At 40.5% G+C, this 14,618-nt stretch overlaps 1 protein-coding gene across 1 annotated transcript in view; it reads left to right on the top strand.

The window, feature by feature from the left end:
* The window catches only part of GPR158 (G protein-coupled receptor 158), a 316,407-nt gene that overhangs the window by 287,197 nt on the left and 14,592 nt on the right, over positions 1-14,618 (top strand). Inside the window, exons 8-10 of the mRNA XM_073581771.1 lie at positions 8,521-8,659; positions 8,845-8,950; positions 12,534-12,680. Of these exons, the coding sequence (XP_073437872.1) occupies positions 8,521-8,659; positions 8,845-8,950; positions 12,534-12,680 (392 nt within the window). The remainder of the gene's footprint in view (positions 1-8,520; positions 8,660-8,844; positions 8,951-12,533; positions 12,681-14,618) is intronic.

Raw genomic sequence — 14,618 nt, 5'->3', positions numbered from 1 at the left:
ATATGTTAATACTATGCAAATAAGCAGCTGAGATTTCCTTAAATCTTTTCTTTTTAAACTAGGACACTTGATTCATTTTCATTATCTCGGCGTACACATTAGAGTTGAAGCCACGCTTAATGTTACTTTTAAGCCTTGTTCTCTGATAGCGGGCTCTGATCATAAAGAAGAAATATTACAGCGATTCAGGATTACAGCGGGACAATGTTCTGGAAAAGAAAGAATTGAAAAAGGAAATAATTTTCCTAACTTTTTTTTTTTGCCTGTTAATCACATAGCGCCAACTTACTCCGCAGCACAGTACAGGGATTATCACTAGAGTTGAGCGATACCGTCCGATACTTCAAAGTATCGTATCGGATGGTATCGGCCGATCTTTAAAAAAAGTATCGGTATCGCCGATTCCGATACCGGAAGTCCCATTCAAGTCTATGGGACTTCCGGTATCGGAATAAGAAAAACCCTTTCCTGCCCTTGTACAGCCTCTCTGGGGTCTGTACGGGCCTTTCGGGGGGCTGTGCCGGCCTGCCAGGGGGTCTGTGCAGGCTCCGGTGGTCTGTGCCGGCCTGCCGGTGGTCTGTGCAGGCTCCGGGGGGCTGTGCCGGCCTGCCGGGGGGCTGTGCAGGCTCCGGGGGGCTGTGCCGGCCTGCCGGGGGGCTGTGCCGGCCTGCCGGTGGTCTGTGCCGGCCTGCCGGTGGTCTGTGCCGGCCTGCCGGTGGTCTGTGCAGGCATCGTCCGATGGGACTACAAGTCCCATCGGGCGATGCCTGCTACCATGACAGTGATTGACACATTAGCCAATGATGGGACAGTAGTAGTCCCATCATCCGGCTAATGTGTTAAATGTAAAAAAAAAAAAAAAAAAATTACATGCTACATACATACAACATGCATACTACATACATGCTACATTCATACTACATACTACATACATGCTACATTCATACTACATAAATACTACATGCAACATACATACTACATATATACTACATGCATGCTACATACATACTGCATGCTACATACATACCACATATATACTACATACATACTACATGCATGCTACATACATAACATATATACTACATGCATGCTACATACATACTACATGCTACATACTACATATATACTACATGCATGCTACATACATACTACATGCTACATACTACATATATACTACATGCATGCTACATACATACTACATGCTACATACATACTACATATATACTACATGCATGCTACATACATACTACATGCTACATACATACTACATATATACTACATACATACTACATACATACTACATGCATGCTACATGCATGCTACATACATACCACATACATAACACATATATACTACATGCATGCTACATACATACTACATGCTACATACATACCATATACATACTACATGCATGCTACATACATACTACATGCATGCTACATACATACTACATGCTACATACTACATATATACTACATGCATGCTACATACATACTACATATATACTACATGCATGCTACATACTACATGCTACATACATACTACATATATACTACATGCATGCTACATACATACTACATGCTACATACTACATATATACTACATGCATGCTACATACATACTACATGCTACATACTACATATATACTACATGCATGCTACATACATACTACATGCTACATACTACATATATACTACATGCATGCTACATACATACTACATGCTACATACTACATATATACTACATGCATGCTACATACATACTACATGCTACATACATACTACATATATACTACATGCATGCTACATACATACCACATGCTACATACATACTACATATATACTACATACATACTACATACATACTACATGCATGCTACATGCATGCTACATACATACCACATACATAACACATATATACTACATGCATGCTACATACATACTACATGCTACATACATACCATATACATACTACATGCATGCTACATACATACTACATGCATGCTACATACATACTACATGCTACATACTACATATATACTACATGCATGCTACATACATACTACATATATACTACATGCATGCTACATACTACATGCTACATACATACTACATATATACTACATGCATGCTACATACATACTGCATGCTACATGCATGCTACATACATACTACATACATACTACATGCTACATACATACCACATATATACTACATACATACAATACATTCATACAATACATACATAGACATACAGTACATATAACATAGAGTAACATACTTACCAATACTTGTCACATTGTTCCCCGAAGCCATTGTCTTTTCCGGAATAAATATTAACATAACAAACCACAAAAATACTCACCCACGATCCGAAGCAGTCCACGAGTGTGTCCCACGACGATCTTGGGTAGAGAACTGCAGCATCAGCTGTTGCTGCCGTTCTCTACGGGCTGCAGGAATCCAATGACGGAAGGTAGGTATCCTTCCGCACTGTATTCCTCCGCCACTTAAAAAAAAAAAAAGTCCCTAGTCTCACTTTATGCCATTGCTGTGTGGGAATTTATATATGTGGTATGTATGTAGCATGTAGTATGTATGTAGTATGTATGTAGTATGTATGTAGTATGTATGTAGCATGTATGTAGCATGTATGTAGTATATATGTAGTATGTATGTATCGGCCGATACTTGCTGTATCGGAATTCCGATACCGACTTCCGATATTTTTTCAATATCGGAATTCGACATCGGAATCGGAAGTTCAAAGTTGATTGACAGACTGACGTCATCATGATGCACGGTGTGTGCGCATCATGATGCGCCGTCATTTCGGGCCTTCCGGGGGTCTCTGCCGGCCTGCCGGGGGGCTGTGCCGGCCTGCCGGGGGGCTGTGTGGACTGCCCGGGGTCTGTACCGGCCTGCCGGGGGGCTGTGCCGGCCTGCCGGTGGTCTGTGCACCCTGTGGGGGTCTGTACCGGCCTGCCGGGGGGCTGTGCCGGCCTGCCGGTGGTCTGTGCACCCTGTGGGGGTCTGTACCGGCCTGCTGGGGGGCTGTGCCGGCCTGCCGGGGGGCTGTGCACCCTGTGGGGGTCTGTACTGGCCTGCCGGGGGGCTGTGCCGGCCTGCCGGGGGGCTGTGCTGATGTCCGGGGGTCTGTGCAAGCATCGTCCGATGGGACTACAAGTCCCATCGGGCGATGCCTGCTACCATGACAGTGATTGACACATTAGCCAATGATGGGACAGTAGTAGTCCCATCATCCGGCTAATGTGTTAAATGTTAAAAAAAAAAAAAAAAAAAAAAAAAAATACTACATACATACTACATGCATGCTACATACATACTACCTGCTACATACATACTACATATATACTACATACATACTACATACATGCTACATACATACTACATGCATGCTACATACATACTACATGCTACATACATACTACATGCATGCTACATACATACTACATGCTACATACATACTACATATATACTACATACATACTACATATATACTACATACATACTACATACATGCTACATACATACTGCATGCTACATACATACTACATACATACTACATACATACTACATGCATGCTACATGCATGCTACATACATACTACATGCTACATACATACCACATACATACTACATACATACTACATACTACATATATATTACATGCATGCTACATACATACTACATGCTACATACATACCACATACATACTACATACATGCTACATACTACATACATACTACATGCATGCTACATACATACTACATGCATGCTACATACATACTACATGCTACATACATACCACATACATACTACATACATACTACATGCATGCTACATACATACTACATGCATGCTACATACATACTACATGCCACATACATACCACATACATACTACATACATACTACATACATACTACATGCTACATACATACCACATACATACTACATACATGCTACATACTACATACATACTACATACATACTACATGCATGCTACATACATACTACATGCATGCTACATACATACTACATACATACTGCATGCTACATACATACTACATATATACTACATACATGCTACATACATGCTACATACATACTACATACATACTACATATATACTACATACATACTACATACATACTACATACATACTACATACATACTACATGCTACATACATACCACATATATACTACATACATACAATACATTCATACAATACATACATAGACATACAGTACATATAACATAGAGTAACATACTTACCAATACTTGTCACATTGTTCCCCGAAGCCATTGTCTTTTCCGGAATAAATATTAACATAACAAACCACAAAAATACTCACTCACGATCCGAAGCAGTCCACGAGTGTGTCCCATGACGATCTTGGGTAGAGAACGGCAGCATCAGATGATGCTGCCGTTCTCTACGGGCTGCAGGAATCCAATGACGGAAGGTAGGTAAATTCCCACACAGCAATGGCATAAAGTGAGACTAGGGACTTTTTTTTTTTTTTAAGTGGCGGAGGAATACAGTGCGGAAGGATACCTACCTTCCGTCATTGGATTCCTGCAGCCCGTAGAGAACGGCAGCAACAGCTGATGCTGCAGTTCTCTACCCAAGATCGTCGTGGGACACACTCGTGGACTGCTTCGGATCGTGGGTGAGTATTTTTGTGGTTTGTTATGTTAATATTTATTCCGGAAAAGACAATGGCTTCGGGGAACAATGTGACAAGTATTGGTAAGTATGTTACTCTATGTTATATGTACTGTATGTCTATGTATGTATTGTATGAATGTATTGTATGTATGTAGTATATATGTGGTATGTATGTAGCATGTAGTATGTATGTAGTATGTATGTAGCATGCATGTAGCATGCAGTATGTATGTAGCATGCATGTAGTATATATGTAGTATGTATGTAGCATGTAGTATGTAGCATGCATGTAGTATATATGTAGTATGTATGTAGCATGCATGTAGTATATATGTAGTATGTAGCATGTAGTATGTATGTAGCATGCATGTAGTATGTATGTAGCATGCATGTAGTATGTATATGGTATGTATGTAGCATGTAGTATGTATGTAGCATGCATGTAGTATATATGTGTTATGTATGTGGTATGTATGTAGCATGCATGTAGCATGCATGTAGTATGTATGTAGTATGTATGTAGTATATATGTAGTATGTATGTAGCATGTAGTATGTATGTAGCATGCATGTAGTATATATGTAGTATGTATGTAGCATGTAGTATGTATGTAGCATGCATGTAGTATATATGTAGTATGTAGCATGTAGTATGTATGTAGCATGCATGTAGTATATATGTAGTATGTATGTAGCATGCATGTAGTATATATGTAGTATGTAGCATGTAGTATATATGTAGCATGCATGTAGTATATATGTAGTATGTAGCATGTAGTATGTATGTAGCATGCATGTAGTATATATGTAGTATGTATGTAGCATGTAGTATGTAGCATGCATGTAGTATATATGTAGTATGTATGTAGCATGCATGTAGTATATATGTAGTATGTAGCATGTAGTATGTATGTAGCATGCATGTAGTATGTATGTAGCATGCATGTAGTATGTATATGGTATGTATGTAGCATGTAGTATGTATGTAGCATGCATGTAGTATATATGTGTTATGTATGTGGTATGTATGTAGCATGCATGTAGCATGCATGTAGTATGTATGTAGTATGTATGTAGTATATATGTAGTATGTATGTAGCATGTAGTATGTATGTAGCATGCATGTAGTATATATGTAGTATGTATGTAGCATGTAGTATGTATGTAGCATGCATGTAGTATATATGTAGTATGTAGCATGTAGTATGTATGTAGCATGCATGTAGTATATATGTAGTATGTAGCATGTAGTATGTATGTAGCATGCATGTAGTATATATGTTATGTATGTAGCATGCATGTAGTATGTATGTAGTATATATGTGGTATGTATGTAGCATGCAGTATGTATGTAGCATGCATGTAGTATATATGTAGTATGTATGTTGCATGTAGTATTTATGTAGTATGAATGTAGCATGTATGTAGTATGTAGTATGAATGTAGCATGTATGTAGTATGCATGTTGTATGTATGTAGCATGTAATTTTTTTTTTTTTTTTTTTTTTACATTTAACACATTAGCCGGATGATGGGACTACTACTGTCCCATCATTGGCTAATGTGTCAATCACTGTCATGGTAGCAGGCATCGCCCGATGGGACTTGTAGTCCCATCGGACGATGCCTGCACAGACCACCGGCAGGCCGGCACAGACCACCGGCAGGCCGGCACAGCCCCCCGGCAGGCCGGCACAGCCCCCCGGAGCCTGCACAGCCCCCCGGCAGGCCGGCACAGCCCCCCGGCAGGCCGGCACAGCCCCCCGGAGCCTGCACAGACCACCGGCAGGCCGGCACAGACCACCGGAGCCTGCACAGACCCCCTGGCAGGCCGGCACAGCCCCCCGAAAGGCCCGTACAGACCCCAGAGAGGCTGTACAAGGGCAGTAAAGGGTTTTTTCTTATTCCGATACCGGAAGTCCCATAGACTTGAATGGGACTTCCGGTATCGGAATCGGCGATACCGATACTTTTTTTAAAGATCGGCCGATACCATCCGATACGATACTTTGAAGTATCGGACGGTATCGCTCAACTCTAATAGCGAAGCAATATTCCACCACTCAGAACCAGTGTCCCTTTTATTTTTTATTAATAGTACAGGACCATGATATTTCTGTGCAAACAGTAAAAATCTGAAGTTAGAATCTGTTTAGCTCATAGGTGTGTTGTCCTGCTTACTAGTAGCATGACACATTGGCTAAGAGATGCTTCCAAGGTAGGCATATGGAGGTATATTTGGCCTCCATGCTTCTCTGGGTGCTGTAAAATGACATTATATAACTCACTTGTGGTATGGAGCTGTCAAAAGAAGGTTTTCATAATATAGGGTGCAGATAGCAATCACATCCTGGCCCTGGAGCTAGAGGGGGGCTCAAGGCTTCTTTGATACATAGGTGGACAGCCATGTTATATAGAAAAAGGCATCAGATAGTTTGGGAATTCTATCACAGGTTTTGTGTAGGGGCCCATAAATGATATAGGGGTTGTCGCATTGATAACATAATACCTATATCTACATAAGAGGGGATGAGTGAATGTTTGCTGGGGGTTCTGGTAAGGCCAGATATATATGGGGGTCCCACTAGTTGGACCTATCACATGGTATGGAACAGGTAATCAGGAGGGACTATCATAACCTATGTAAAATCCAAGGCAAGGAATGCAGCGACCATTTTGGAAGGAATTACCGTAGGTTAATTAGAGGAGTCACAGCTCAAAACTTAGCAAGAGCGATAGGATAGTGTGAGACGGCACAGCAGTGAAGAGCAGTTACCATCCATTGTCCAGTAGCCATATACAGTATGTTAAGGTCACTATGATGTTGCTAAGGATGCGCTTGAGTTAAAAAGCTTAAAATGAGTTGGATACAGTCACAGGAGACCTCAGAGTGTTATACGTGTCTTTTTCAAGGCAATTGGAGTACTAGCTGCTCGCCTAATTGATTCACAGTGAATCAAATTTTTAGAAGAAATTTGTCAAGGCTGCGAAGAGAGATTTGCTCATCTCATCTCTGCTTACCCAGTAGACGCTTTTGTACACACAGATGGTTCTAGGAGTCATCTTCCAAACGTACGTCTTCTCTAGGTCTTCTTGACATCTTCTCTATGTCTGATGGAACATGAGCCAAGTCTTTTATTCCTTTATTTTCGGGATTTTTAAGTGTTTTTAGTGTTTCATTCTATTTGTATTAATAAAGTTAGATGCTTTACATTTTGGCCCTTCCATCAGCTGTCTTTGTCTGAATCTCCAAAAACCATCGAGAGCAATGAGTCAAACGGAGCTTAAATGGATTTCGTTTGTGCTTTTTCTTGCTGCTTTGCCCTTCTTTTCAAACAGGCAGAAGAACGTAGTCTATTACGTTCTTGTGCTGGTCTAACGCCGCTGAAAAAATGGGATTTATCTTGAAGAGCTAAAACGTAATATGAATGGGCCTTTATACCCTTTAAAGCTAAATGCACAAGATGCGTATTTGGTGCATAATGCCCATGCCGATTCGCATGCAGAATCTGAGCAACATCAGCAAAGTTAATCAGAATTTAAAAATCTCATCTACACTTCATGGAAAATTTTCACCCATGAGTTGACCCGCGGTGCAGCTTCTAAGATCCATGTCAGTTCAGCATGGAAACGTGTGTAGATTTTAATGTGAAAACGTAGCAGAAACACTACGGAAATTCTGCATCAAACTGATAATGTGCAAATGTGTCCTAATACTAGTTTTAGTGTATGCCTTTGTTATATATACTTTCTCAAGTGTTAATATGGTCCTTATATGACTGATATCATTGTAAAATTACCATGCCCTCTATTTTTTTATTTTTAGGCGAATTTGCATTTCTCCTCTGGGGTGTGTACCTTTGTTACGCAGTGAGAACTGTCCCCTCCGCCTTCCATGAGCCTCGCTATATGGCTGTGATAGTTCACAATGAGCTCATAATCTCTACAGTATTCCACACCATTAGGCAAGTAACTGTAAATTATAAGTTGTAGAAGGGAAGAATATGAACAACTGTCCAACATTTATCATATCTATCGGAAAACCTCCTGGTGTACAGTATGTAGAATGTATATTAATGTCTTTTCCTTTAAAGTAGAGAATATCTTCAGTTGACAAAAGTCTTCGTTTCTCATTGTATCCCTGTTACAGGTTTGTGTTTGTGTCGAAACTTCAACCAGACTGGATGTTGATACTTTTTTTTGTTCACACTCATCTGACGGTGACGGTAACTGTGGGATTGCTGCTAATACCCAAGGTAATTATTATCTATGTGTGCGTAATTTAATAAATACTATTTTCTAAGGGTAGGACCAGAAAAATATGGCTGGCCGCATGGAGCCTAAACTCTGTCCATCTCAATGGCAAATTGTTGCATGATTTTTGTTCAATAATTATGCGATTATTGGTACACCATTTTTTAAACAATGGTGGTCAATGTCATACACTACATGGGACAAACAGGTAGTCTGACATAAGACCTGAGTGGTAAAGATTAGATAATATATTTTGAGCTTAGAATATCATAGGGTATACTAACTCCAAATTTAATGTGGAGACTTATTTTTAAAAAGAATCTGTCACCCCCTGGGACGTATAACCTAACAATATGGGCATACAGGTGATAGAAACGTTAAACTAGTCCTATCTGTATGCCTCATATTATTTTGTTAGGAACTATGTGTATATATACACATAGTTCCTAGCAATTACTATGTAGGGAGGAAGTGAGGAGAGCACCTTATTGTCACGCATGCTGGAGGTTACTGGAGCGGAAGTCACAGTGACTCGCCAGTGCAGAAGATTCCTGAATACAATGCACGTAGAAGGGAGGAAAAGGTAAGGATTGTGTATGGAGTGCAGGGTTCAGGCGTGGGATTCCGGCACCACAACCACACGTCACAGGGCACTGTAACGTGCATGGGAGGGGGTGATATTACAATGAAGACAGGAGCAGGGATTTCTTCCAAGCACCGTATGCCCTGGAGCCTGGAAGAAATCATTAGCATAAATATATAAAATAAGTGTTTTTCACAAGACCATTACTATGAGGCATACAGGTAGGACTAGTTTAACATTTCTATTACCTGTATGCCCATATTAATAGGTCATATATGTCCTGGGGGGTGACAGATCCCCTTTAAAGCAATGATCCATGGGAACAAAACATGCAAAATATGTTGTACCTCCCAAACCAGAAACTAGAGATGAGCAAATCGATTACAGAACAATAAAATCTATTTTGAATTTAACAAATAAAAAATTTAATTATTTTGTCAACTTGCTTTCACAAATTCAACAAGTTTACATTTTACACAATTCAAAAGGGCCAGGAAGGGGTTAAAAACAAAATAATAAAAATAAAGCTCGATAGATAGATTTATCTCTCCCCACCTCTGTCAGATGTCTTTTTACCATCCAAATCAGACCTTCTGCTTTGCACTGATGAGGGGCAAACAACCCGAAACGCGTGTCTGGAAACAGGGTTTCTGTTTTGACTTTTTATTCTAAGTCATGTGTCAAATGCCCGCTAAAGAGTTGACATTGACTTTTAGGACTGATATATCTGAAGATGCTAATTGCATAGTACAACTCTTATACACGGGTCAAACCTGTCATACCTGATGATGGTCTAACACACCACTACAGGACTTTTTGCACCCCTTTTGAAAAACAATCTAAGAGTGGTACAAATCAAATGGAAGGCTATGTAAAGTCACCTATCTGGCAAAGACAAGAACATTTAGCTTAGAAAAGTCATTGACAAGTGAGTGTGGTTCTTCTCCCAAGCAGAGAGGTGGTTTTGGTGGCTGTGGCTAAGCAGACATCATAGCAAATGAGAGGTACGGAAACCAGCTATAATTGTAGTAATTAAAAGGGTTATTCCCAAGATAGCATATAATCCCCTATCTATATCTTATCACTGGAGGTCTGACATCTGGAACCCCAGCAAGCCTGTTAATGGGTCTTTGGAGTAACATAGTAACATAGTTTTGAAGGCTGAAGGAAGACCTTATGTCCATCTAGTTCAGCCTATTTTTAGTGCAGCTGTTCTGCATTGTTGAACCTGGGGAAGGCAAAAAACCCACACAGTAGAAGCCAATTTTCTCCATAGGGAAAAAAATTCCTTCCCCTAAGCTGGGTCAACCATCTACCTATAATATTCTGTTATTCGTAACCTTCTATACTGTTACTCACAAGAAAAGCATCCATTCCTTTCTTAAATTCATTCAGTGAGTTGGCCATCACCACTTCCTCAGGAAGAGAATTCCAGAGCCTCACTGCTCTTACCGTGAAGAACCCTCTTCTATGCTGGTGCAGAAATGGTCTTTCCTCCAAACGAAGAGAATGCCCCCCTTGTTCTTGTCACAGTCCTTGGTACAAACAGTTCATTGGAGAGATCTCTGTATTACCCTCTGATATACTTGTACATATATATTAAGTCTCCCCTAAGTCTTCTCTTTTCTAGAGTAAATAGACCTAATTTTGATAACCTTTCTGGGTATTGTAGTGAACCAACTCCATTTATCATTTTAGTAACCCGCCTTTGAACCCTTTCAAGTTCAGCAATGTCTTTCTTGAGCACCGGCGTCCAAAATTGCACACAATACTCCAAGTGTGGTCTGACGAGTGATTTGTACAGAGGGAGAATTATGTTTTCATCTCATGTCCCCAGACCTCTTCTAATGCATCCCATGACCCTATTTGCTTTGGTGGCAGCTGCCTGACACTGGGCACTCCAATTTAGCTTTTTATTGACTAAGATGCCTAAGTCTTTTTCCATGTCTAATTTCCCCAGCAGTTTCCCATTTAGTAAGTAATTGTTGCATCTGTTTCTCCTTCCCATGTGCATAACCTTACACTTATCTGTGTTAAACCTCATTTGCCATTTTTCAGCCCAATTCTCCAATTTACTCAAATCTGTCTGTAGTTGCAAACTGTCCTCCTTTGTGTTAACTACCTTACATAGTTTTGTGTCATCTGCAAATACTGATTTTACTGTGTAAGCCATCCACTAGATCATTAATAAATATATTAAATAGTAGGGGGCCCAATACAGAACCCTGTGGTACCCCACTAGTAACCCTGGCCCAATCTGAGTATGCCCCATTAATAACCACTCTTTGTTTTCTATCACTAAGCCAGCTACCTACCCATCTACACGCATTTTCCCCTAGCCCAAGCTTCCTCATCTTACTTACCAATCTTTTATGTGGGACAGTGTCAAATGCTTTAGAGAAGTCGAGATAAATGACATCCAATGATTCTCCTTGGTCCATTTGAGAGCTTACATCCTCATAGAAGCTGATCAGGTTAGTTTGACAGGAGCGATCCTCCATAAATCCATGTTGATATGGAGTTAAACATTTATTAACATTGAGATATTCCATAATGGTATCCCTTAGAAACCCTTCAAAAATTTTACCCACAACAGATGTTGAGCTTATGCAGAGTCCAGAAACCGACTCCGTAGAGTCCTGTCTTGACTAGAGGGCTGAAAAGATGTGAATGTTAATCGTTTTTTCAACCCCTTCTCAACCCTTTTGAATTAGAACGATTGCCACGTGAATCGAATTGCAAACTTTATTTTTTTCTGAAATTCAAGGTGAATTTTACTCACCTCTAAACAATTCATTCTTGTCTGAGAAAGTCAGGTAAATGCATCTCAGCTCCATACAAAACATGGTTGCAGAGACTTGTCCAAGGGTGCCAGAGCCGTACTATCAGGATCACTGATGTACCCAACAGTCAGACACTGAGAAAAGGATCCCTAACATTGCAGGCTATCAATGCGTATTATATTTTCAAACTATCTTTCTATAATTTTGTATTCTTTTCAGTTTTCACACTCACATAATAATCCAAGAGATGACATCGCGGCTGAGGCCTATGAAGATGAGTTGGACATGGGAAGATCTGGGTCTTATCTAAACAGCAGTATCACCTCTGCTTGGAGCGAACACAGTTTGGATCCAGAAGATATAAGGGTATGTTCATATATCTTACACTTTTGTAGATTAATTCCAAAAGGGACCAAGGGAAAAATATTTTAAAAAATACAGAATCGTTTGTGCTGTACAGATATGACCTGGGAATTCAGATGCCACGAGAGAATTGATGGACGTCTGACCCCGGCCTAAGTTTGACTATATTAGATCTGTGATTATGCTGTAAAAAAATGGCCAAATCGCAGAGAGGTCACATGTGACTTGCATTGAAATCTACAGCAAGGGAGTCGCGGGCGTCTTACGACCAGTGGCAGAAATTTTGACACATTTGGGAACATTTGTGTCACTCTGTCGAAGGAGGGCCGTCGGTTGCAATGTGACCCCATAGGAAATCATTAGATATGATGACCCTATGTGGCACTAAAACCTAGTAGGAGGTTCGAATGTTCAAGTACTTGACCTTCAATGATGGGATGTTCCCCAGCGGTCCGGCTCCTGGCAATCAGCTCTTATGCTGGTGGAAGCATTGGCTGATAACTATGATATCTTACATTACCCAATAGGGGACTGTGGTATTTTCATTGACTCCTTGAGTGTGAGAGCACATTTGCTGTGACTGCCATTTTTGCCTTCTAGAGGAAGTTTTAAATGTGGGAATCTCCTCTATAGCTATCATTTACTTTAACACGGCTCATGAACAGGGACTATCCTGGGGGGGCAATCCATTTAAGGATTTTATCCTTTAAAAAAATCCTACTCCATAATACAATTTTAGTTTTTCTATAGCAATTTAACAAAAGAAATCTAAGTTCCAGTTGATTTCTGTAAGCAACAATCACAGCGTTCATGCCAATTATGAAAAATAAGACCGTCCATTTGTATAATAAATAGTAATCCAACATAGAGGGCCATCCAGGATATGTCCTCTATGGTGATGATGTTAGGGTGCTTTGACATTGCGTTTTATTACACGCTCGTTGGTCCTGTTGGAGCTTACGTCCAAAATGGAATTCAGGTGTATACGTCGATGGGACTGTAGATTATAATGGTGGCAAAAGAGTGAACGTGTGCTCTGACGGGCATCATTTTTGGGCGTATATTTAATCATAGTAGACTGCATCTGAGTGTCCACCTCCAGTTGGCATATACAGTCCAAAACTCATGCACGATAGAGCATACGCTCACTCCGTTATAGTCCATGGCCTTGTCATTACATCCTATTTGACACGGAGGGGTTTAGAGGTAAGCGCCCATGAAACCACCGAGTATGTGACAAATTGCAATGTGAAAGAACTCTTACAATTATGGATGGGCGAACCCGTGAATGTTCGGGTCTGGCTGGTTTGGCCTATATTAAGAGACTCGGCACTCAACTTAAGTGATCAGTTAATTTAATGTTGTCCACACTAGCAGTAAGTAAGTGGCTGGTTTGGCCTAACATCTAAAAGAAGTTCGAGTACCAGAATGGTATCCGAACCCAAACCCTATTCAGACAAATGAGAGGCCCTCCATCCGTTGTTTGCCACACTATTATCTGTATGACAGTGCATCAAGCATGGGCTCTGATCGGCGGTAAGATCATTACCGCCAGTCAGAGAGCTGCGGTTCCCACATTGTCAGCTGGTTGAAATGTAAAAAGGTAACTGCCAGCCACAGGCATTGGCTGATGAGTGAGTACTACTCCCATTAGCCTACGCCTCCTGTTGCTGATGACTTCTAGAGCAGGCGCCACTGATGGGAGTATTTATCAGCCGGCATCTGTGCTATAAATACACGTAAAAAAAAAAGTGGGGTCTCGTCTGTTTTTGATAACCAGTGCTGGCAAAACTGACAGCTGCGGGCTGCAACCCTCAGCTATTAGCTTTCTCATGGCTAGTTATCAAGAAGAGAGGTGTCCCTACGCTGTATTTTTCAACTTATTTAAATAAATAATTGAGAAACGGCATGGGGTCCCCCCATTTTTGACAGCCAGCCTTC

This window comes from Dendrobates tinctorius, unplaced genomic scaffold (genome assembly GCF_039654945.1).
Source record: "Dendrobates tinctorius isolate UK_male_01 unplaced genomic scaffold, ASM3965494v1 ptg000070l, whole genome shotgun sequence".
Lineage (NCBI taxonomy): Eukaryota > Metazoa > Chordata > Amphibia > Anura > Dendrobatidae > Dendrobates > Dendrobates tinctorius.
Note: the sequence above shows the minus strand (reverse complement) of the source record. Positions and strands in the feature narration are given on the sequence as shown.